The 23,121-nt window shown below is 32.7% G+C and overlaps 1 protein-coding gene across 7 annotated transcripts in view; it reads right to left on the minus strand.

Annotated features, from left to right (window-relative positions):
• Window positions 1-23,121, minus strand: part of LOC126735053 (uncharacterized protein CG45076-like) — a 374,536-nt gene that overhangs the window by 281,795 nt on the left and 69,620 nt on the right. For all 7 annotated transcript variants that reach the window (XM_050438947.1, XM_050438938.1, XM_050438937.1 and 4 more), the window contains exon 3: window positions 3,690-3,887. In XM_050438947.1, coding sequence (XP_050294904.1) covers window positions 3,690-3,887 — 198 coding nt within the window. The remainder of the gene's footprint in view (window positions 1-3,689; window positions 3,888-23,121) is intronic.

Genomic DNA, 23,121 nt, shown 5'->3' on the forward strand with positions numbered 1-23,121 from the left:
TACAAAGCAAAGCTGTACGGTAAAATAATTTAAAATAAGTAGGCATAATTCTCCTCGTCTAAATCTGCCAAGGTTGCATCGATGGGCGGGCCTATATTTTGCGCACATCATTTACTCCATCTGTTCGGTAATCCGATTATACTTATATGACAACTTGGATAAATCAAAGCCATCACTGTGCATATTTGCTGATCTCTCAAAGGCATTTGATACTGTTGGCCACGATGTTTAGTTGAGGAGACTTTATTCTTATGGCATTAGGGGTATGGCTTATAAACTAACTAAAAGCTACTTAAGCAATAGAAAGCAACTTGTCAAAATAAATGATGTAAAAAGTACCTTAAAAAAATTACTTGCGGAGTATATACCAACGACTTGCTTAAAATGAGTATTTTGGGACAAATAATAAGCTACGCAGATAATACTGCCATTTTTTACTCTGGTGATTCATGGCAATCTGTAAAAGTTAAAGCTGAGAAAGATTTTACAAGCATTGTGAATTGGCTTCAAATAAACAAACTCTATTTAAATATATCTAAAACAAAATACTTAACATTTACATCTAATGCAAGCAATTTGTCAAAAATGGTACCACTTAAGATAGACACAGACATTTTAGTACCAAAAGCAGAAGTAATGACATATTTGGGCGTAACAATAGACAGACACTTAAAATGGGATATACACGCATCTAAAGTGACAAATAAAATAAGAAGTCATTATCTAAATATAAACGACTTAAAGAATTTTTGGATTTAGAACACTTGAAAATATTCTATTTTGCTTTAGTATAATCACACTTAACCTATGAAAGCAGATGCGGTGGAATAAGAAACTGTCATATGCGTTCTCTTGAAGTTGTCCAAAAATGGATAATAAAAATTATATATAATAAAAATAAAATATTTTCTTCCAATCGGCTTTTTGCTAATACTGGCATATTTGATTTGCCGTAATTATATATGCAGAAATCGCTAATGAACCTACATAAAGGAGACATCTCTGTTGAAAATGTAGTTCATTCCTATGCAACTCGAGCTCAGACTCAGCATACATTAGTACCCCGAAGTAGAAAAACTATTAGTCAGCGATACAGTAAACATTACATTTCACAAATCTTTAACTGTGTTTCCCACTTGTTGTAATAAAAATTTTAAAATGTATGTTAGAGATTCGATTCATCAGATGGGCAGAGAAAGATTTAATAATTTAATAAATAATACATAGAATAACTAGAAAATAGAACTAACTAAAAAATTACAGATCTCGGAAATTAAATTATTACAAAAAAAACACTGAACGATATGTCTTATACAGAATCAGATATGACCCAAATCCTACAAAAAAAGACATTTAATACTGAACTGTCAAAATCTAAATTAGCTGTAGCCACGACCTAAGTCCGGGAATAAATTGTTATTATTATTTTTTATTTTGATCTTCGTTTTATTATTATTATTATTATGTATAGATGTCATAAGTTATCACGTACAAGTATTATATTATACTACTACTTCTGTGATTATTGTTTATTTATTAGTAAATTGAAATTAATCATTTTGTAATATTTTTTTGTCATTATTGTAAATAAACTGATTTATTATTATTACTTATTATTATTATAAGGAGAAAGTTGATCGAGCTATAAATAAAATGGTTCTTTTTTCTAAAATGTTTATCGGTATTAGCTATCTCTCTAACGATTTTATAAAATTCCTAACGTCGCCATTAATTATCAGTAAATATTAGTATAAGTTTTGCAGTACCTAAAATGTTTGTATTTATGTTTTTTCTAAATTTTAGAAATGGTTTAATTTGATATACTTAATTCCTGTAAATACTTTTGCTGAATCCATCCTTGTTTAATGTGGTATTTATTGCAGTCATTGAAGCAGAATTATCATTGCAAAATTTGAAATAACATTTTAAGTGATTTATCGTCAAAGGTGACTGCAAAAAAATCCCTATACTCTATGGCGGCATTACCGCAGTAATAGCATTTGATTGTTTGAATTCTTTCACAACATTTAATTTAAACGATTTATTGTTGAACTGTATCACTTCTATAGTCTTTTACATTGGTATTTAAATTATTATGGTTATATGATATTTATGGAGAGACTTAAACTTACTTTAATAAATTTTTTGTAGAAGTCATGGCTTCTTCGCTCTAAACTCGTCTAACTAAACCTTTACTTATTTCATAAATAATCAATGAATTTGGAAGAATAACTATTAAAATAAAAATTTATGTACAAACCTAAGTAAAGTAAAGAAGTGTACATTTTTAAACCTAAAACTAAATATAGTGTAAAAGTCTATATGTTTCTATGTGGTTAATTAAATCCAAAAATAGAATCAAAGTTTTTAGTGCGCAAGCGTAGATGGAAAAGGAGAGGAAGCATGATGATAAATTCAAACCAAAAGAAAATCAAAAACAAATACGTAATGTTTTGCAAAAGAAGTTAAAAGCAACCGCTATAAAATAGATTTTGCAATGCTTTTTTCACCAAATATGTCAGAATACAGGTAAGAGTCTAACTAAGTTTGTTATCATTTATACCTGTTCATTATGTAATTTGATATTTTGTTTAAAAGTTTTGAACAATATAACTTTTTAAAGAAATAGAAAAAATCACCACAAAATAAAAATATTTTTGGTCTAAATACCAAGCAAATAAAAAAAATTGGCCTATTGTGTAATTGTGTGGTTTTGATAATATTCATTTATTATAGGAATGAGCTGCAGAGACTCCTTTATAAATTTCTTAACAATGCAAATCTAAAGGATAAAGTTTAGGAAAATAGAGTAGGCAAAACTATTAATTAAAAGGTTGAACGTTGTATTTATTATATGACTTTTTCTAATAACTATTGTTTTTTATAAAATTTTTTTCTATTTACTTTTAAAATTAAAAGATTCAACAAATTCACATACAATGTTAAAATAATAGAAATATTCTAAAAACTTAGCCGTAAATAGGGTACCATGTCCTTTTCTAAACTATTGTATGTTTAATAGAGAAAAGAAAGCAATAAAATGAAAAGTAATATGAAGAAAGAGTAATATTTTGACACAAACAAAATATACCTAATAGATAGTTATACAATTTTGTAACACCCTGTATATTTTATTATCTTACTAAATTAACTTACACTTTTAAAACTAGTATTGTACAGATTTAATGTTAATTTATTTTCTTTTTATTATATTATGTAAATTTATATTGTAAAATTTAAGGATCAGAATTACCAAAAAATATACTTTTTTCAAATATAGTCCAATAGTTTTTAACGAACAAAAATTAATTTTCTCATGTGATTTATTTTATTTTTTCATGATTATATACAAATATAAATTGTAAATGCTTATAGGTTTGTTGAAATTTTTATAGAAGCTCATTTAATTTGGTCTTGATAAAAATATATTAATGCATATGCAAAACTAAGTTTGTGCATATGACAATTATATTTAATTTAAAATGAAAATACTATTTTATTGTTGAAAATTAACGAATATATGAAATTATAATTTATTTTAGGTCCTACGTTTTTTTCTAGAAAACTTATTATTTTTAATACATTGAGTGTATTTTGTAAGGGTCTGGTTTATCTTTGGAATGTTTATCAAACCTTAAAACCTTTTAGTAAAAAGCATTGCAAAATCAATAAGTAGAATTGCGACTTACCACAGCCGAATCGGAGTTAAGGTAGCGATTGGTTGCCGAGTAACCAACACTAGGACGGACTTTGCGTTCGATCCAATCGTATTCCCGTTGCAAAACCGATGGACGCGTGGAAAACACTTTCGGAGGTGTCGTTACGACGGTCAACCTTTTGTGCCCCACATATGGTACGATACGATCGTAAGAATGCACGACGTGAACCTAAAAAACATAAACAGGAATATAATAATTTATTGTATATATTTTCATATCTATTAGATATTGTTCACCTTTCAAATATAACCTGTTGGCTATACTCTAAGCCTAAATTGACATTGATACGTAATTACGGATATGTGAGGCTGTCAAGTCAATTTGTTACTTTTATCTCATCCACTAGATACATGCGTATTCGTAAAATGACATTATAGTTTTACTCGAGTTTTTGGGGTTTACAGTTTTGACCTTCCACAATTGTTTCAACCTATTTGTATGCCTTGATTCTAAAGGGGTTCTCGGATCCCATAGAGGTTTTCTGACATAAATGAATGAAACCAACATTTCGTCATCTAATTTGCTGGGTTTTTGGCCACTAAAGTTAAAATATTTTCATTGGCGCAAAACTCGAAGGTAAAACTCAGGTTTTCTTGCATATATACTAAAAAACTTTGGTGTTCCAAATTTTCAACCAAAATTTCCGGTCGAACCCAAACTCAACATTCTAACTGAATGGTACATAATAACTAGCAAAGAAAATGGTAAAAACTCAAAAATAACAATAAAAAACAAATAGTACAATGGACCATAAAAGCGGAATGAAGTTCGAATTAACCAACTTCTATCCGTGTTTTCCTTCACGTAGGTACGTGAAACCTTTCGCGCCTCTTATTTGCTGATAGCAATCACGTGGTCCCAAAGGATCCGTAATCACGTATCAATGTGGATTCAGGCTAACAAAATACTTATGAGTGCTGAATTGCTGCCTTTTAGATAAATACTTATAAATTTCTAGTGGATGTTTACCGATTATAGTAAATCCAAAACATAATTATAATAATATAATCAAATATCAATATTAGATAATATTACCAAAGTATATAAAAATAAACATTTTAGAACCTTTATTTCTAAAAGGCTTACAAAAAAGCATAAAAATAATATGACTATAATTCATTAACTCTATTAGTTATTGATTTTAACGATTCCTTTAAATTATGTCTAATTAATAGATTGCAAATATAATTTCCACCAAATTTCTTTTCTGAGTGCCAAAATACCCATGCATTAATATGAAACATAAAATTGATCGCTTAATCGATTTTCCACTTGCAGTTGTCGCTAAGAGGGGAAATAAAATAAGTCGTAGATTTCGACCATTTCTACGTTCAATTTGGGCAAACTGTAGTTAATACAGGGAAAGTAGAAGAAACTCTACCGTTTTCTTTTAATTTGAAACTTGTTTAAAGCAAATACATTAGTTTTCGCACCAAAGATCTTCGTTTGGGCCGGGCTACTGTAGATCTAATTTAGGGACATCTAATAGATATAGCAATAAAACTAGGCCATAAACCACCGAAGGACTTTTAAAAAGTTTAGGAAATAAAATACAAATATAGCTATACTCTATTTCAGAAGTGTATAGAGCAATAAACTGGGGAATTTCGTTCTGTTTGGCTACATTTTGTGGTAGTTCATAGGCGCAGGTACTTATAATATTTATGAATTTAATTTTCACGGATTAAATGCCTTTATTTTGAAAGAGATTAAATACTAAATAAATACTTTTAAATCATATTTTAAACGTTAGTAGTCACTGCTACGCTGTAGTGTAATCACAATATTATTATCCCAATATTTAAAAAATGGAGGTATTCAGTCCAACGAAAAGATGTACTAAAAATTCTCCACTATCGCTGAGTGAAAAAGTTATTATTTTAAATGTACATGATTGCATAAAACACGATTACCCTAGTTTTACTGTGCAAGAAATTGTTGAAAAATGTTCTCGAATGAGTGGAATTAGAAAGTCCACCATTTTCAAATTGTTGCGGGAAAGAAAAGTAGCAGGTCAAGTGGAATCTCCCAAGCAAAAGCCAGGACGACCTACAAAAGTCCTTGATGAAAATGCTAAATCTATAATTCGAAGAAAAGTTCACTCTTTTTATTTTAAAAAGGAAATACCCACCCTAGACAAAATTTTAATGGAGCTTGGCCGAGATGACAGTATTCCGTTGATAAGTAGAAAACTTTTATGGAAAACTTTAAAAAATATGGATTTTGCCTGGGAAAAGCATAACCGCAAAGCACTTTTACTGGAGAGTGACGAAATTGTTTGTTGGAGACGACAATACTTGAGAAGTATCAAGCAGTACCGCAGGGAGCAAAAGAAAGTTTTTTATCTTGATGAGACGTGGATTAACGAAGGTTATATAGTCCAAAAAATGTGGCAAGACAAAAATATAACCAGTGCTCGCCAAGCTTTCATAGAAGGCCTGTCTACCCGTAGAAAAGTACTTTCGGGAAAAGGAAAAAGACTTATAATCACACGATTTGTAGCAAGACAAAACACGACTTTTAAAATGAAAGATGTTAAGCTACTGTTCGGAATTACGGAAGCGCCACCAGAGAATTGGCGAAAAGCAGTCCAGCATGTAATTAAGCAAGAGGACAAAATGTGGGATCTTGACAACCTCATCGATCAGACAGTCGATCCTTTAATTATAATGTCAAGAGGTGATGACAGTTCATCAGATGACGAAGAAGACTACAATCTATTATAATTTAAAATTGTTATACACTGTTCAAAAAGTGCCAGATCCAAAAGTGACATTTTCAACTGTTTTACTCTACATATTATGTTCAATAAATTTGTGAAAAAAATATATTATTCCATTTAAACAAAAGTAACTTTCTAAAATAAAATAGTATTTAAGTACATTAATTATAAGGTAAAAAACAAGTCCCAGTTGCACGCCTTTGGCGAACCGTTTTCAATGTTTATCAGTGGGTAACAATGGGCAAAACTCATAAATTGACCCAAAACCGGGTGGCACTACCTGCAATCAATGAAAAGAAAGAATTTTACATTGAAACTAATACCCAACTAAGGTAGTGGCATAAAATATTGGTGGATCACCAGGTACCACTTTTGCATACCTAATGAGGTTTTATTGCTCTACACACTTCTGAAATAGAGTATAATAATATTTAATTCTAAACACATAATAACCAATGCAAAATATATAGTTTAAAAGTAAAAACACGGAGCGGAAAAATTATCTGTGTAGGATCACGGCATCTATGGTACTTGGTTTCACTTTAAACATATGGTCAACAGCATTCTTCCAATTTTCAGGACTAACGTTGTGGATCGTTCTACTAAAAATATTTTTTAGAGTCAGTTTTTTTTTAATTTGCACTTATTTCAAATTAATTGTGTTTAGTTCATAATCATTTTTGGACACTTTAGTTGCTCTGGTCATTTCTATAGTTACATATTCTTTTTTACAAATAGAGGGTTTTTAAAAATACAGCCTTAATTTCTCTTTACTTTTCTTAGTTATGGTATGACTTTTTGTCTCGGATTTGAGACTTCTTCAGATGGCTGTTAAGAAAATACAAATGATGAAGTTTAAACTTTTTGAAAATTATAAATAAATACCAACCTTAAAAAAAAACAAACAAAACTAAAGTTACATAATTACGGTTAAATGTTTTAACATAAATTTAAAACATTCAACAACAAACACGAAGTTGAACAGAAGTATAAGACGTTCAGTATAGGTCTTGTCACTTAAAAAGTCCACAAAAATAGAATAAAATTAAACGACAATATCAGTATCGACATCTATCAGTCATGTACATTGTACGTATATAAAAACAAAAAAAATTACCTTCAAGACAGAAATATATTTCTAAATCAAATACTTAAAACCTGCAATAGGAGAAGAAATAACTAGATGGCACACAAAACATTTTTTGCGCTTAGGATTGTTAAAATTTTTATTTTAGTGAAATTAGTAGTAGTATAACTTTGAATAGTCTTTTTTTTGGTTATTTAATATTGTTGAGGATAAACCGATAATTTTGCAAGATATTCTGCTGACCATTTTTGTACTTGTTTATATAACACGACTCAAGAAGTAATCTTTTATAAAAGTTCCTCTCTTTGAGAAGGATCGTAACAATGATAAAGTTGAACATAAGTCCTGTAGTATGGTATGTTTACGAAGGAAACAATTATAATCGTTTAGATTTTTGAAATAATATTTGTGTTGATTGCGCCTTTTGTAAAGTATCTGAGATATTTGACCAATATAACAGGTAGGTATCTGACAAGTAAGATAATCAACGTTATAAATTGCATTACTATTATTGATAAGAGAAATGAAATCTTTATTAAGTTGTTTGAGAATATTACTCATTTCGTTTTCTAAGAATAAAGAAAAATGCAATTTTAAGTAGATTATTTCTCCATTCCTAACTATGTTGTCATTGGTTATATTATTAGTTTGATGTATCGAATAAGTAATATTTTTTATTTTCCTTAATATCTTCCTGATCGTAAAATGCAAAAGTTTTTCAGAAAAGCTGTTTTTTACAAGGGTAGATTTAATGAATTCAAGATTATCTTTAATAAACCTGTCATCAGAAAGTAAGATTGCTCTATCCACAAGATTATTGATAATAGCAACTTTATATCTATTAGGGTCCTAAGACATAAAATTTAAATACCTACTCGATGTATTTTTCCTTGAGTAAAATAAATGGTGTTGTCTTAAAAATTAATATAATCTGCTTTTTGAGAAACCTTGCCGTTAAAAGTAAATACAGAAAATTGAAAAATAGATTGAAGTGTTTGTTACAAGTTGAAGTTTAGTTACAAGTTCAAAGAATTTTTTTATTTTAAGGAAAAAGTCCATTCTGAAGTAGAGTCAATATAATATTGAAAAGTTAGTAGGGGAAGTCTTTTCTCCACAAATAAAATTCTAATCCTCTAATTTCAGGAGTGATGCATTTCGGCAAATATTCTTGCCACCATCAGACTCCAAAATATATTACAAACAGTTCAAAAACATACGGACATTTTTTCCTTGACCGGTGACAAAAAATACATATAAAATTATGACATTGTAAAATACTTACTGAGTTACTTAACACATACACAAATTTTAAACAATAACAAACAATACTTGAATGGTATATTGCACGACATCTAGTGAACAGTTAAAATTATGACAAAATTGAACGATATGAGATTAGCAGATTTCTACTGAGTACTGGGAGCGAGTGAGAGAGAACCATCGGACTGTAGTGTTATAGGGTGTGAATAAATAAACAAATAAATGTGTGTTAATAAGTCAGATCAAATCAAATGTCAGTGTTACTGTTAGGACCCAAGGAATTAAAGAAAGTGTTGCTCTCAAATTGAGTTTGCTCATTAATACAAGTGTAAACCGGTAATTTGATGGCTTTATTTATTTCCAGGATTTCCAAAAGATCCAACCTTAACCCCTTCTGACAAACATGGAGCACCACGGTATCCGCCCCAGGCTCGAACCCATGTCCAGTCTCAATAATATGATTGGCGAAAGAAGAAGAGGTATTGGTTATAAATCGGTTTCTATTCTTTTCAATGAGTTTATTATGTTCTTTGACTCTCGTCTCGATTCTCCTTCCGCTTTGTCACATTGCAGTCAGGATGAGAACATTTTAGTCTGTAAACACCAGATCTGTGTGTGACGGGAATTTTATCTTTGGTGTTGACTAGAGATTTAGACAAATTATTCGAAGTTCTGAAACAAACACGCAACCGCTCATCGGAGTCCCTCGACAAACTCTTGGCAACCTGGTGGGATATGTTTCCAAAATATGATATGCTTCTGTACACGCCATCGCTTTTGTATATATGTGGCTTACTTAAATGTTTGTAAAGATGTTTAAAATAAAGAGAATTTATAATCTTGTCAGGATAACCATTGTGCCGAGCAATTTGAAAAATTATATTGAGTTCCTTTTTAAAATGTTTTTGAGAAAGAGGGATATTAAAAAGACGGTGGAGAAGTGAGTTAAATGCGGAAAGCTTTTGATTAACTGGATGGTTTGAAAAAAAGGGTATAACATTGTCCGTAGCAGTTGGTTTTCTATAAATTTCAAATTAGAGTTTTATGTTGTTTGTTCTTTTGCCAGAAAAGGTGACAAGTTGCAACCCATTGCAAGACCAGACTTTTGACAATATAATTTAGTATCAAGATGAAAGAAGTTTTGCTTCAGTACACTGTCGATAAGAGAACAAATTTCTAATATGATATGAGTAGGTAGATTGCTTTGTGAAAAGAGATGTTCTCGGGTATATAATAAACAATCTTCTGGTGGGATGCTTGGAAACAGGTTAGAAACATCGAAGGAAACAAGAAATGAGTTAGTGGGTATTTCTGTTTTTATTAAACGGATAACAAAATCCGGACATGGGTTCGAGCCTGGTGCGGATACCGAGGTGCTCCATGTTTATCAAAAGGGGTTAAGGTTGGATCTTTTAGAAATCCTGGAAATAAATAAAGCCATCAAATCACTGGTTTACACTTGTATTAATGAGCAAACTCAATTTGAGAGCAACACTTTCTTTAATTCCTTGGGTCTTAATAGTAATACTGACATTTGATTTGATCTGACTTATTAACACACATTTATTTGTTTATTTATTTACACCCTATAATACTACAGTCCGATGGTTCTCTCTCACTCGCTCCCAGTACTCAGTAGAAATCTGCTAATCTCGTTCAATTTTGTTATAATTTTAACTGTTCACTAGATGTCGTGCAATATACCATTCAAGTATTGTTTGTTATTGTCACAGTATAAAGAACAAGCAGTAGGTTCACTCTCTTGCGGCCGTTTGAAGTAGGGACTTCTAAACAGTGCCGACTTTTTTTACGCGGTCGTAAATCATTATTTAGTTTCGACGGCAATCCTTTACGATACGAGGGGTGTTTGAAACATTTTTAATAAGGAATATTTTCGTACATCGCAGCGGGCAGCGTGTAATATATGGAATTTTTTGAAATTAAAGGCACTTTGTATTATTGTTAAAATGAAATTGAAAGAATATTATTAAGTATCTCTTTTGAACAAATAACTGTAAGAAAAACACTTGGTAGATAGCTTTAAAATTAAGTTTATTAAAATGTACACAATTAAATCTTAGCTTTACGTTCCTTTCATGCTCTTTTCTTAACTGACCAAGAAACTACCTACCTAATATTACATACACTTAATTAATAATAAATTCGTTAATATACCCATTTTTTAAATATTTAATAAAATTTACATAATAATGTGATAACAACACTCAGCATATGGAACTCGGTAACAGTGAAATATAAAAAGGCAGTTAAATAAAAAAAACTTATTAAATGCCTAATTATTTGCTTTTTAAATAGGGGATGAAAGAACAAACCACTAAAATTCAAATAAAACGAAAATAGGTGTTTTACAACCTAGAACTCATATAAATATGCAAAATAAATATAGTTTTTACATTGGGGATTATAGTACACATCAATATTTTGAAACTTAAACCCTTAAAAACCACCCTTAATGACGAAAAAAATGCAGTTTTAAGTATGGTTAGACGGTATAAGTGGCTAAAATTTATATCATTCAAATGATTGCAATGCAACTAATAATAAATCGGATAGCTTTCACTATTAAAAACCACCACTAATAACAGAATATTACCAAAAATTTTGCATTTTTTTAGATTAAAATCACGATTTAAAAAAAATATGTACTCTAAATCGCTGACACTTTTTGAATTTTTTTGTGGGATCTCAATTTTCCGAGATATTTAAGAAATACTGAAGAAAAGCGTGTATTTTTTTCTGTAAACTAATCCATTTTTATTTTTAAAAAAATGTATATCCCCTTTTACTCATGCAGCCATCTACGCAACATATCGCCGGCATTTTTAAAGTACAAAATTTCCGCACAACGCTATTATAGTTTTAATATTGAAGACACTCCTGTATAACGCAGTCGCCACCGGGCAGCAAAAAAGAGTAGCATCAGAAAGCGAGTGAGAAAGGCAACATTTTGGGCGGCGCTTAGAGTGATCCTTCTATTCTAGTTTATGTTCGGTCAAAGATAATACTACTACGGGAAGATAAACCATACAATGTTAAAATTTTGATACCCTCGATGGACTTTGGCTCCCGCGAGCCGATGTCCATCGAGAGAGCGTTAAACAGCGTTGCCGCGACACATGTTCGTCGAATGTAATTCTTGCCCGTGCGTCGCCGTCGCTCTATCATCGCATATCGGTGCCCTACTATGCGTGTACCATAACTACTTCGATGAATAGAATTTTATTGTTTTTCTTGCTTCGGTTTTATGGGGTTACTGCTTTTTGGGTTTATTTTTTAAAAATTGGTATTCCATAGTGTTTTAAAGTAAGCAAGTATACGATGTCAGGCAAGGTATGCCAATACTTTAATTGTAGAGCAAATAGGAGACGAGATAAAGTAAAGTTATTTACATTTCCCTATAAAAACTCTGAATTATGAGAACGTTGGATTATCGACTCTGGTAAGTAAAAAAACAAACATTTTTACCACATAGGTAGATTTTAACTTTTTTTAAATTGATAAATATAAATACATATTTATAAGAGAAACAAAACCAGATTTATATACACATACCTATAATTTTTATCTAGAAAACCTAGGTACCTACAAAAATAAAATTATCTTTAAAAGTCAACGCTTTAAATGTAGGAATTAAGGCATCCTAGAATATGTATGTACATAAGTATACCGGGTGTCTTAGGAAAGTGGTTCGTTCACCCCTATAACTTTTTTAATTTTTAAGTAAAAAAATTAAATTTGATAAGTGGGTGTAGCGGCCAAATTGGAATTGGCTGAAGTATTCAGTTGTTTTCTGTCACTTCCGGTTTAACCGGAAATGGCCCTAACTTTATTATTTTAAATAGAACCCCCCCCCCCCAATTTTTTTGACATATTTGAAGACGGTTATTTTATAATTTAGTATTCTATCAAGCATAAGCAATATTGTTTTATTCCTTAGGAAACTCCATACTTTTGGGCTTAACTCCAGATGTCCTGAAGACAAAACTTTTATGTGAGAAACATTTTTCCGACGATGATTACAGAACTGAGAAAAAGCACTATTTGAAATTGAACGCTGTTCCCAAAAAGTATTTTGACCAAAATGAAGATCAAAGCAATTTAAAGGTTCAAACTCCCACCAAGACCTATTCCATGAAAAAGCGCACCATTCCTTTTGAAAGTCCGATAGCTTCGAAAAAGCGCGCCTTTAATGAGGAGCTGGAACATCAAAATTCACAATTACTCGAAGAAATCATGGACCTTCTATTTGGACAAATGACTCCACGAAAAGCTAAATTAAAAAAGCGTATTTGAATGCAAAATTCAAAGCTTGTTAGGTATAAAAAAAAATTATGAATTTAAAACAAAAAATTAAAAATAATAACAACGTAATACTCCGAATAATGCCTTTATTGACGTTTTTGTCAAATTTTGCCAGAACATTTGTTCTAATGCAATTAAAAAGAGGACTTAAAAATACTTGGAACCTTCAAGAAAAGCAATTAGCTATATCCTGTTTTTGAAGGTGGTAGACAATGGTACAGTGAAAACATCTTGTCGGACTTGCATTGTCTTATTTATTTAATGTAACACGACGTTTCGGTTGGTAAGTATCTCCAACCGTTATCAAGTGTAAACTGACAGCAAACTACTATTCTATAGGCTTATATACTAGATGTGTGCAGCGATGTGGAAGGGTGGGGGGGAAAGTCATCCGTAAAAAGAGTTGGGGGGGAGGGGGGGGGGGGGGGGGCACGCGTCTCTCTAGATCCTACACTGTCCTGAGAGTAGAGGCTTCCAGATGTTGGGTATATCGACGCTTGGCTGGCTGAAGATCCTCTGATTCTGTGAAATGAAAGCTGCCTCTACGAACTTCCTCTTCCGCCAGTGCTGTTCCTTGTGCAGAATCTTGGCTTCTGACCAATGGATATTGTGTCCGTTATGCCACGCGTGCTCTGCTATTCCGGATTTGGAAACCTCTCCTCTTTGGGTCCAGCTGCGATGTTCCTTCGCTCTGATTTCTAGGGGGCGCTTCGTTTCATCTATGTATGAGTCACCGCACTCACATGGGATCCGGTAGACGCAATTTTTGGTATCCACCATGCCATCTGGTTTGGTCTTTGATACCACGCTTCTGATAGTGGTGCTAGATCTAAAGGCAGTTCTAATATTGTACTTGCTGGCAATGCGTCGGATTTGTTCCGATGTACCCCTAATGTAAGGTATGGGTAGAAGTCTGGTTGTCGTGGTGGCCTCGTCTCTGATTTGATTTGGACGCGTCCTTTGGATGGTCCTACTTATTAGCTTCTTTGGATATCCATTCTGTTGTAGGTCTTTGTAGATGGTATCCACTTCAGTCTTGAGATCCTCGTCGTTTCTACAGATGGTTCGAGCTCTATTGTAGAGGGATCTTATGATGCCTACTTTGGTGGTTGCAGGATGGTTGGACTCATAGTGCAGATACTGGCCCGTGTGTGTTGGTTTTCTATAAACTGAAGTTCGTAGATTTCCGCCGACCTTTTTAACGAGGACATCTAGGAAAGGTAGAGCTGAGTCCTTTTCTGTCTCCATCGTGAACTTGATTGTTGGTCTGAAACTGTTGAGGTGAAGCAGAAAATCCTGAAGTGCTTTTTCCTCTTTGTCCCAGATGATGAAGGTGTCGTCCACATATCGAAGCCAGAGCTTGGGTTTGCAACGGGAGGCATCTATTGCATGTTCCTCGAACCATTCCATGAAGATGTTTGCTATTACTGGGGAAAGAGATGAACCCATCGGAAGTCCTTCGTCTTGGGCGTAGAATCTATCCTTGACCTGAAAGTAAGAATTACGAAGACAGATCTCCAAAAGTTCCATCACCCCGTCCAGAGGCAGTGTGGTCCGAGTTGAGAAAGCTGCATCCTTGCTTAGTTTGTCTCGGATGATGTTAAGAGACTCTCCTATGGGTACATTGGTGTAGAGACTTTCGACATCAAAACTCACCAATCTGTCATTGGTCTCGACTTCGATCCCTCCAAGAAGGTCTACAAAGTGGGCAGAGTTTCGCACGAAAGACGCTGCATTTCCCTGGATCGGTCTAATGATCTCCAAAAGGAATTTCGAGAGTTCTGATGTCGGCGAATTTCTAGAGCTCGTGATGGGCCGCAGAGGCATTTGCTCCTTATGAATCTTGGGTAGTCCGTATAGGTGTGGAGGTTTGCTGTAATGTGGTGTCAGCCTAAAGCGTACCGCATCCGACAATGTTGAGGAGTACTTTTTAAGTGCTCTGTAAATTCGACCTTCTATGGTTGTCGTCGGATCCTTAGATAGTAGCCTGTATTCGCCTTTGTTCAAAACTTCCTCAACCTTGTTTTCGTAGATTTCCAGGTCCATAATCACAGTTGCATTGCCCTTATCTGCAGGAAGAATTTTGATGTTCTTTTCACTTCTGAGGTTCCTGAGAGCTGTTTCCTCTTCTTTGCTGATGTTCTGCGAAGGTTTCTGTTTTTTAAGTGAGTCTAGAGCAACCCTTACCTCGTGTCGAAATTCATCGGCCTCAGGACGTGGTAGGTGGATTGATTCTACTGAAGACACTATGTCTATAAAGGATGGTTTTGAGGATATGGCGAAGTTTAGTCCTCTGTTTAACACCTTTTGTTCAGCATCGGTAAGGGTTCTTCTAAGGGTCGGCGGAAATCTACGAACTTCAGTTTATAGAAAACCAACACACACGGGCCAGTATCTGCACTATGAGTCCAACCATCCTGCAACCACCAAAGTAGGCATCATAAGATCCCTCTACAATAGAGCTCGAACCATCTGTAGAAACGACGAGGATCTCAAGACTGAAGTGGATACCATCTACAAAGACCTACAACAGAATGGATATCCAAAGAAGCTAATAAGTAGGACCATCCAAAGGACGCGTCCAAATCAAATCAGAGACGAGGCCACCACGACAACCAGACTTCTACCCATACCTTACATTAGGGGTACATCGGAACAAATCCGACGCATTGCCAGCAAGTACAATATTAGAACTGCCTTTAGATCTAGCACCACTATCAGAAGCGTGGTATCAAAGACCAAACCAGATGGCATGGTGGATAAAACAAAGAGGAGAGGTTTCCAAATCCGGAATAGCAGAGCACGCGTGGCATAATGGACACAATATCCATTGGTCAGAAGCCAAGATTCTGCACAAGGAACAGCACTGGCGGAAGAGGAAGTTCGTAGAGGCAGCTTTCATTTCACAGAATCAGAGGATCTTCAGCCAGCCAAGCGTCGATATACCCAACATCTGGAAGCCTCTACTCTCAGGACAGTGTAGGATCTAGAGAGACGCGTGCCCCCCCCCCTCCCCCCCAACTCTTTTTACGGATGACTTTCCCCCCCACCCTTCCACATCGCTGCACACATCTAGTATATAAGCCTATAGAATAGTAGTTTGCTGTCAGTTTACACTTGATAACGGTTGGAGATACTTACCAACCGAAACGTCGTGTTACATTAAATAAATAAGACAATGCAAGTCCGACAAGATGTTTTAGCTATATCCTTTTATTATAAATCTCCAACAGCCTATCTATTTTTACGCAAAAAAGGCGTTATATTGCCCTCGGTTGCCACCATTCGAAGATGGATAGGTAGAAATTTGTTTAAAACGGGTCTGGATGAAGGCATAAAAAACCATTTAAAACTTAAATGTCAGACAATGACTGATAATGAAAAAAAATGCATTTTGGCATTCGATGAAATAAGTATAAAAGAACTAGTGGAATATAATAAGAAACTGGATTTAATAGAAGGCTTTGCGGACTTGGGTCCTTTAGGAAGAACTGCAAGAACATCCACTCATGCAGTTGTTTTTTCTATCCGGGGTTTATTTAAAAACTGGAAGATTCCAGTTTCCTATTATTTTTCACATGGTTCTATTAGCCAGCAACAGCTTAAAAAACTTATTATCGACAATTTGGAAAACTTAATTGATATTGGTTTTGTACCTAGGGCCTTAGTTTGTGACCAGGGAAGTAACAACCGCGGCGCATATAAGCTTCTGGGAATCACAAATGAGATACCATATTTTAAACTTAACAATACCGAAATTTTTGGACTTTTCGACACTCCACATTTATTTAAAAGTATAAGAAATAATTTTTTGACAGGCGTATTTAAACAAGACGACAAAATAATTAACTTTGATGTTGTTAAAAGGACATTTGAAATCGATAAATCTTCAGGTTCTGCTAGGGCTCTTACAAAGATAACCGAAAAACACATTAATCCCAACTCTTTCGAAAAAATGTCATGCAAATTGGCACTCCAATTATTTTCTAAAACGATGGCAGCTGCTATTAAAACATGCGTTGAAAATAAACAAATTAATAATTGCAAAGAGGGATCCGACACTGCAGATTTTATTTTGACTTTAAATAATTTATTCGATGCATTAAACTCTAAAAGACTATATGACAAAAACCCTTTTAATTGTGGTCTTTGTAATAAAAATATTCATATAATCGAGATTCTGAATAAAGCAAAGGATATATTTACGGTACTAAAAAAATTAACAAAAAAATTCGATGTAAAAACACAAACTTTTAAATTTAAAGAATCTAGACCCCCCTGTTTCAATGGACTTATTCAAACCATAAATGGCATTTTAAACTTATTTGAAGAAGAAAAAAAACATAACAATACATTTATTTTAACAAACAGACTTAACCAAGATTTTCTAGAAAACTTTTTTTCGGTAGTCAGGCAGCGGGGGGGTTGGAATTTAAATCCATCTGCTAAATCTTTTAGGCTTTCATTTTGTATTCAAACCATTACCGACTTAATCAAACCGTCAGAGTCTTCAAATTGTGAAGAAGATTTAGACCAACAATTATTACTGTTGCCTTCATCTAATACGCAATGTGAAGATACTAACTTATCAGACTCAAATTTGGACCATTCAAATAGTATTAATACAGATCATAATAATTCTGACATTGCCGAATCCCCACTGCCTTCTTCAAGATCACAGAGTTTATTTAGCGATGAAGTTAATTCAATGGGTTCATTGGAAGAGTGTGCCATTACTTATTATGCCGGGTATCTTGTTAAGAGAGTTGGTGATAAGTTTAATTGTAAAAAGTGCTTGACAGCCTTTCAAAAGTCCACTGAGTTTGTTTCAGAATTGTTGGATTCCAGACAATATTTTTTATTGAATAAAAATTTTGGCGGGAAAAATGCAATATCTTTGATAGTGCCCTCTGATGAAATTACTAAATTAGTTCAAAGCTCATTTTTAGCATTTAAGCAACATTTCGAAACTTTTAAATCCGCAGAATTCGTATGTCAAAAAATTAAAGAGAAACTACTGATTTTAAACAATAACTGGTTGGGCAATAAAGATGATCCATGTTATAAACACAAGACATTTCTAATTGAACATTTAGTTATCACAAACATTTTTAAATTTTGCAAGTGGTACAAATGTCCAAAAAAAACACACACTCAAAAACTTAAAAACTTAGAGAATAAATAATGTGACTAAATATTAGATGTCAATACAGTTTTGCAAATAGTTTTTGTAATTTTTTTTTGTCGTTTAAAATTAATAACTTTAGGAGAGGTCCCGACGGCGACGTCCAGACACCTTTTGGGCTAGTAATTCGTATTTTCTTAGACTTTTTAGAAATGTCCACCGAGGCATCTAGTTTTGAGTATTTTCATAAAACTATTTAATATCTTTCTAAACGCATAGAAACATAAAAACTCTAGAAACGTTTTATTAGCATTATTATTAGTTTTTAATTTTATTATTAAGTTAGTAATCTTTATTTTTAATCATCTTTTTTTTTGTACAAATATTTACTTTTTTGTATTAACTTATAACTTGTATTAACTTGTAACATGTTTATTTTTTATGGTTAAACTAGTGTCCTATAAAAGTGCAGTTAAGTTGTTAAATAAAAATTCAAGTAGGTTTTGCACAGGAGTATTCATCATTAAAAGGGTATATATTACATTCGTATCAACAATATTTCTTCCCTGGTGTTTTTATTTTTGGTTTTATATATAATTTAATCAGATAAAATAACTTACCTGCCTATAAATTTAGCCGTTAGTTTTACTTAATAAAAATTATAAAATTCATACCAATTATGTAACGATACTACGGAACTCTGTTTTTAAAAAACTTTATTCAAATTAGATATGTCTTATACAGTACAGAGTTAATTCTAGGCTAAATAATAAATTTACGTACAATAAAAGCTGAAGTTTATAAAATGCTGAAAATAGGAAAAGGCAAAATGATGATTCGGCAAGCTGGTTGGTATTGTACAGTTTCTTATAAGTTAAATAAGGATATAATATATAACTCCTCCCCTCTTAGAACGAAGCATCCCCTGGAAGATTTACTCTTGGGCATCTTGGCTGTAGGGGAATATCTTGCAGGGTAGGATCTTCGACATTAATTCTGGTCCGTTTCCAACAGATATTTCTCTTGTAAACAAGGTAAAAGAGCACTGCGGCTATTAGACCAATATACAGAGTGGTTGTCCACAGGCTTGGTATATAATATTGGTCGGCTGATGTGCTGTTTTCTAATGGGATAATTGGGTTTAGCGCTGGAGTATCTAGGCGCAGATTTTCCAACTGTATGTGAAACTTCGGGAAACTTTTAGGTGTGAACTCAAGCTTAGGGGCATCAATGACCAAAGGGCTTCCATAGCTCGTCTCTTGAAAAATTAGTATTTGTTTCCTGTAAAAGATTTTGCAAGCTCCTTCTTTAATTAGGTAAATGCCTTTAAGTTCTTTTACATCTATTTGTGACTGGCAGTGAATTTCTAGTTTTTCGGCTTTGGGAAATACTGCCAAATATTGGTTTAATTCAGAAATAATTTCTATGTGGTTTTCCAAAACATGAAGTTTGAGGAAGCGGCAAGTACTGGTTTTTTGCTCAAACAAAATTTTACTTTCGCAAGTTGCGTTAATTATTTTTGACTGCAACGTGCTTGGGCAGTGATACGGTTTACCTCCGGTACATTTGTCACTAAGAGGCCTAATAAGTTCATCGTTTTCTGATTTCAGACAATGTTTTATTTTTGGAATTATTGCAAAATATTCTGAATTAATTTTTGTTGGAGTTGGAAGTAAATAATATAAATTAAAATTGTCTTTATATTCTATGGGAAGTGATAAAAAATACGATATTTTGTTAGAATCGATTTTGCAAGAGATTTTTATAATGTTTTCGAAATTTATTATGTTCTCGAGTTTCACATCGAAAGGAAGTTGGTTCTTATAGTGTGTGGCAATTTTTTGCAATTCATAAAACAAATCTTTAGATTTAATTATGCTAGGGTGCATTACGCCCAGTTTGCAAAAGGTAATTGAATTTTCGATATCTTGCAAAGTATTAAGTATGGAGTTATATAAGGCTATTAGTTGATTAAACAAGTCCTTGGCAAAAAGCATATCTTTGAAACTAGCATTTTCTTTAATTAATTGGTTAAGCTGCAATATTCTTGATTTTAAAAGATTTTCATTGTGCATAATACTCTGGACAGTATTATTAAAATTTTCGATAATTTGTTTATTAACGGAGTATTGCATTTTAATTTGATTTTCTAGATTTTGGTCATTTTTCTGAAGATGTTGTAAAATTGTGTAAATTTTTTCACCGTCTCGAGCGTCTAAATTTCCAGTTATGCTTTTAACAATAGAACCCAAGCCATTAATTATACCTCTTCTTGTGCGGTTATGTTTATAAAATTGTATATTTTCGATTTTTTCAAAAATGCAATATTGGGAAAAATTTACAATTTTGTAATAATTGTCTAAATCGAAATTATACGTGCCGTTAGAGAGGGACGACTTAAGTCTACTGTATTGATCATTTAAATTAATAAATTTATTATAAAGGGGCTCTAGACTAAAATAGTGTACAAAAGTGTGATCTGTACGTTGTAGTTTTGCAGGTCCTAGATTTATAGGCAGGATGCCTAGGTTGCTGGTGATGTCCCTTATTTCTGTTCCTTGTCCAAGCGAAAGGAACCTGAAATATTTTGAAACTTGTAGGGTTTCTTTTTAGGCCTTTTTACATTGGAAAGATGTATTTTTTCAGCCGTATTACCGTGTGTTGTTTTTAATTTTGCAGTTTTTAAAGTGGGGTCGATTGTTTTAAGTTGTTCGTTTTTATATTTATTTAGAGTTTTGCTTTGTTTTTGTTTATTTTTGACGTACACGGTATCGGGTATTATCGGCAATTCTTCACGGTGTTCATTAGCTTTATTTATATCCACTTGTTTTTTCTTCTGAATATCATTATTAATTTTTTTGTATAAAATTTTAATTTTATCTCGGTGGTTAGAAATATAATTATTTAACAGTTGACTATCAATATTTATATCAAGTGGAGAATTTGTGTCTAAATGCCCAGTAATAATTTCATAGGGTTTTAAGTTGGTTACAGAATGAATTGTATTATTATAGGCAAGAATAGCGTAATTAATTTTTATTTCTATAGGTTCATTTTTATATTCATTTTGATTATTTAATAGTCTAATGTGTTCAATAAGGGTAGAGTGAAAACGTTCTATAAGCCCGTTTGACTCAGGGTGTTGCGAGCTAACAAAATGGACTTTAATTTTATGCGTTGTCAAAAGTTGAGAAATAATAGAGTTTTTAAATTCTGAGCCATTATCAGAAATGATTTGATCTGGTATACAATGGTGACTGAAATATTTTATTAAATTATTTGCTACTTCAATTCCTTGTGATGACCTTAATTTGTATGCTTGTGCATACTTAGAAAAAGAGTCTATGATAGTAAGGAATTTACATTTTTCCAAAGTGATGCTGTCTATATGTAAAATTTGGAATGGTTTTGTGGCTGTTGGGGTAATGTTAAAATTTAATTTAAGAGGTCGTCTGTCATATTTGGTAATTTGGCAGAGTTCACATTCATTTATATATGTTTGAATTGATTTTTGTTGATTTGGCCAATAATAAATATTTTTTATACGTTTTTCCGTTTCTTCTATGCCTCTGTGGTTTGTCTTTCCTTCATGGTGATTTTGGATTATATTCTTAATTTCGTCTTCGGTGGTAACATCTATTAATTTTTTAGTGCATTTTATCATGGATATTTGGGAGTTTTTATTAAAATATTTTTGTAAAACACTGCTAAATTTTTCATATAAGGGATCCTCAAAATATAAATAATATTTAATTTTTGGAGCAATATTTTCTTTAATGAATTTAACCATTTCTTGTTCATAGTTATTTTTTGAAAATTGTACATGGATTCTTTTCTTTGTTCGATACAAAAGATTGACCCTATTAGTATCTGCAGGAGAGAAATTGACTTCTGAGATAATTATTTGATTTTTTCCATAATTTACGGGGCAATCTACGATTGGTATTCCTATCACTGGATTCTCGTGATTTGAGTGTACGGTTTCGTTACTATCGTCTTCAGCTACGTTTTCTCTGTTATCCAGATCTCCCGTTTCAACTATTACAGATTCATTTTCTCTATTGTTTTGTTCAAGTTCTTGGTTAAATTGATCTATGTAGTCATGTAAAGAAAAATTTTGCTGTTGTTCTGATGTTTCATTAGCGTTTAGTTCCATACGAGAAAGGGCATCGGCATTTTTATTTAAAATGCCCTTTTTGTAAACGATTTCATAGTCAAATTCCTCTAATTTGAGGCGCCATCTTATTAACTTTGAGTTTGGTTCCTTTAATGAAAATAGCCATTCGAGGGGCTTATGATCGGTGACGATTTTAAATTTACGCCCAAACAAATATGGCCTAAAATATTTGGTTGCCCAGATTATTGCCAAGAGTTCTTTTTCTATTGTTGAGTAGTTGATTTCTGATTCACTTAAGGTACGGCTAGCGTATGCTATTGGCAAGTCAGATCCAATTTTTCCTTGTGAAAGTACCGCTCCTAGAGCAAAGTTCGATGCATCACAGGTTAAAATAAACGGTTCGGCAAAATTTGGATACTGTAAAAGGGGTTCGTTTGTTAGAAGGTTTTTACAAAATTCAAAGCAGTTGATATAGTCTGAATCCGAAATGTTTACAATGGCGTCTTTTTTTAGTCTTTTTGTTAGAGGTTTAGTTAGTTTCGCAAAATCTCTAATAAATTTACGGTAGTACCCTAGTAACCCAAGAAATCCTTTGATCTCTTTTTGATTTTTTGGTATTGGGAATTCTTTTATCGCTCGGATCTTATCAGGATTGGGCTTTACACCATCGGGTGTGACTATATGGCCCAAATATGACACTTCTTTTTGCAAAAATTCCGATTTGTCTAGTTGGACTTTTAAATTGGCTTCTCTAAGTCGATCGAATAT

Source organism: Anthonomus grandis, chromosome 4 (assembly GCF_022605725.1).
Source record: "Anthonomus grandis grandis chromosome 4, icAntGran1.3, whole genome shotgun sequence".
Lineage (NCBI taxonomy): Eukaryota > Metazoa > Arthropoda > Insecta > Coleoptera > Curculionidae > Anthonomus > Anthonomus grandis.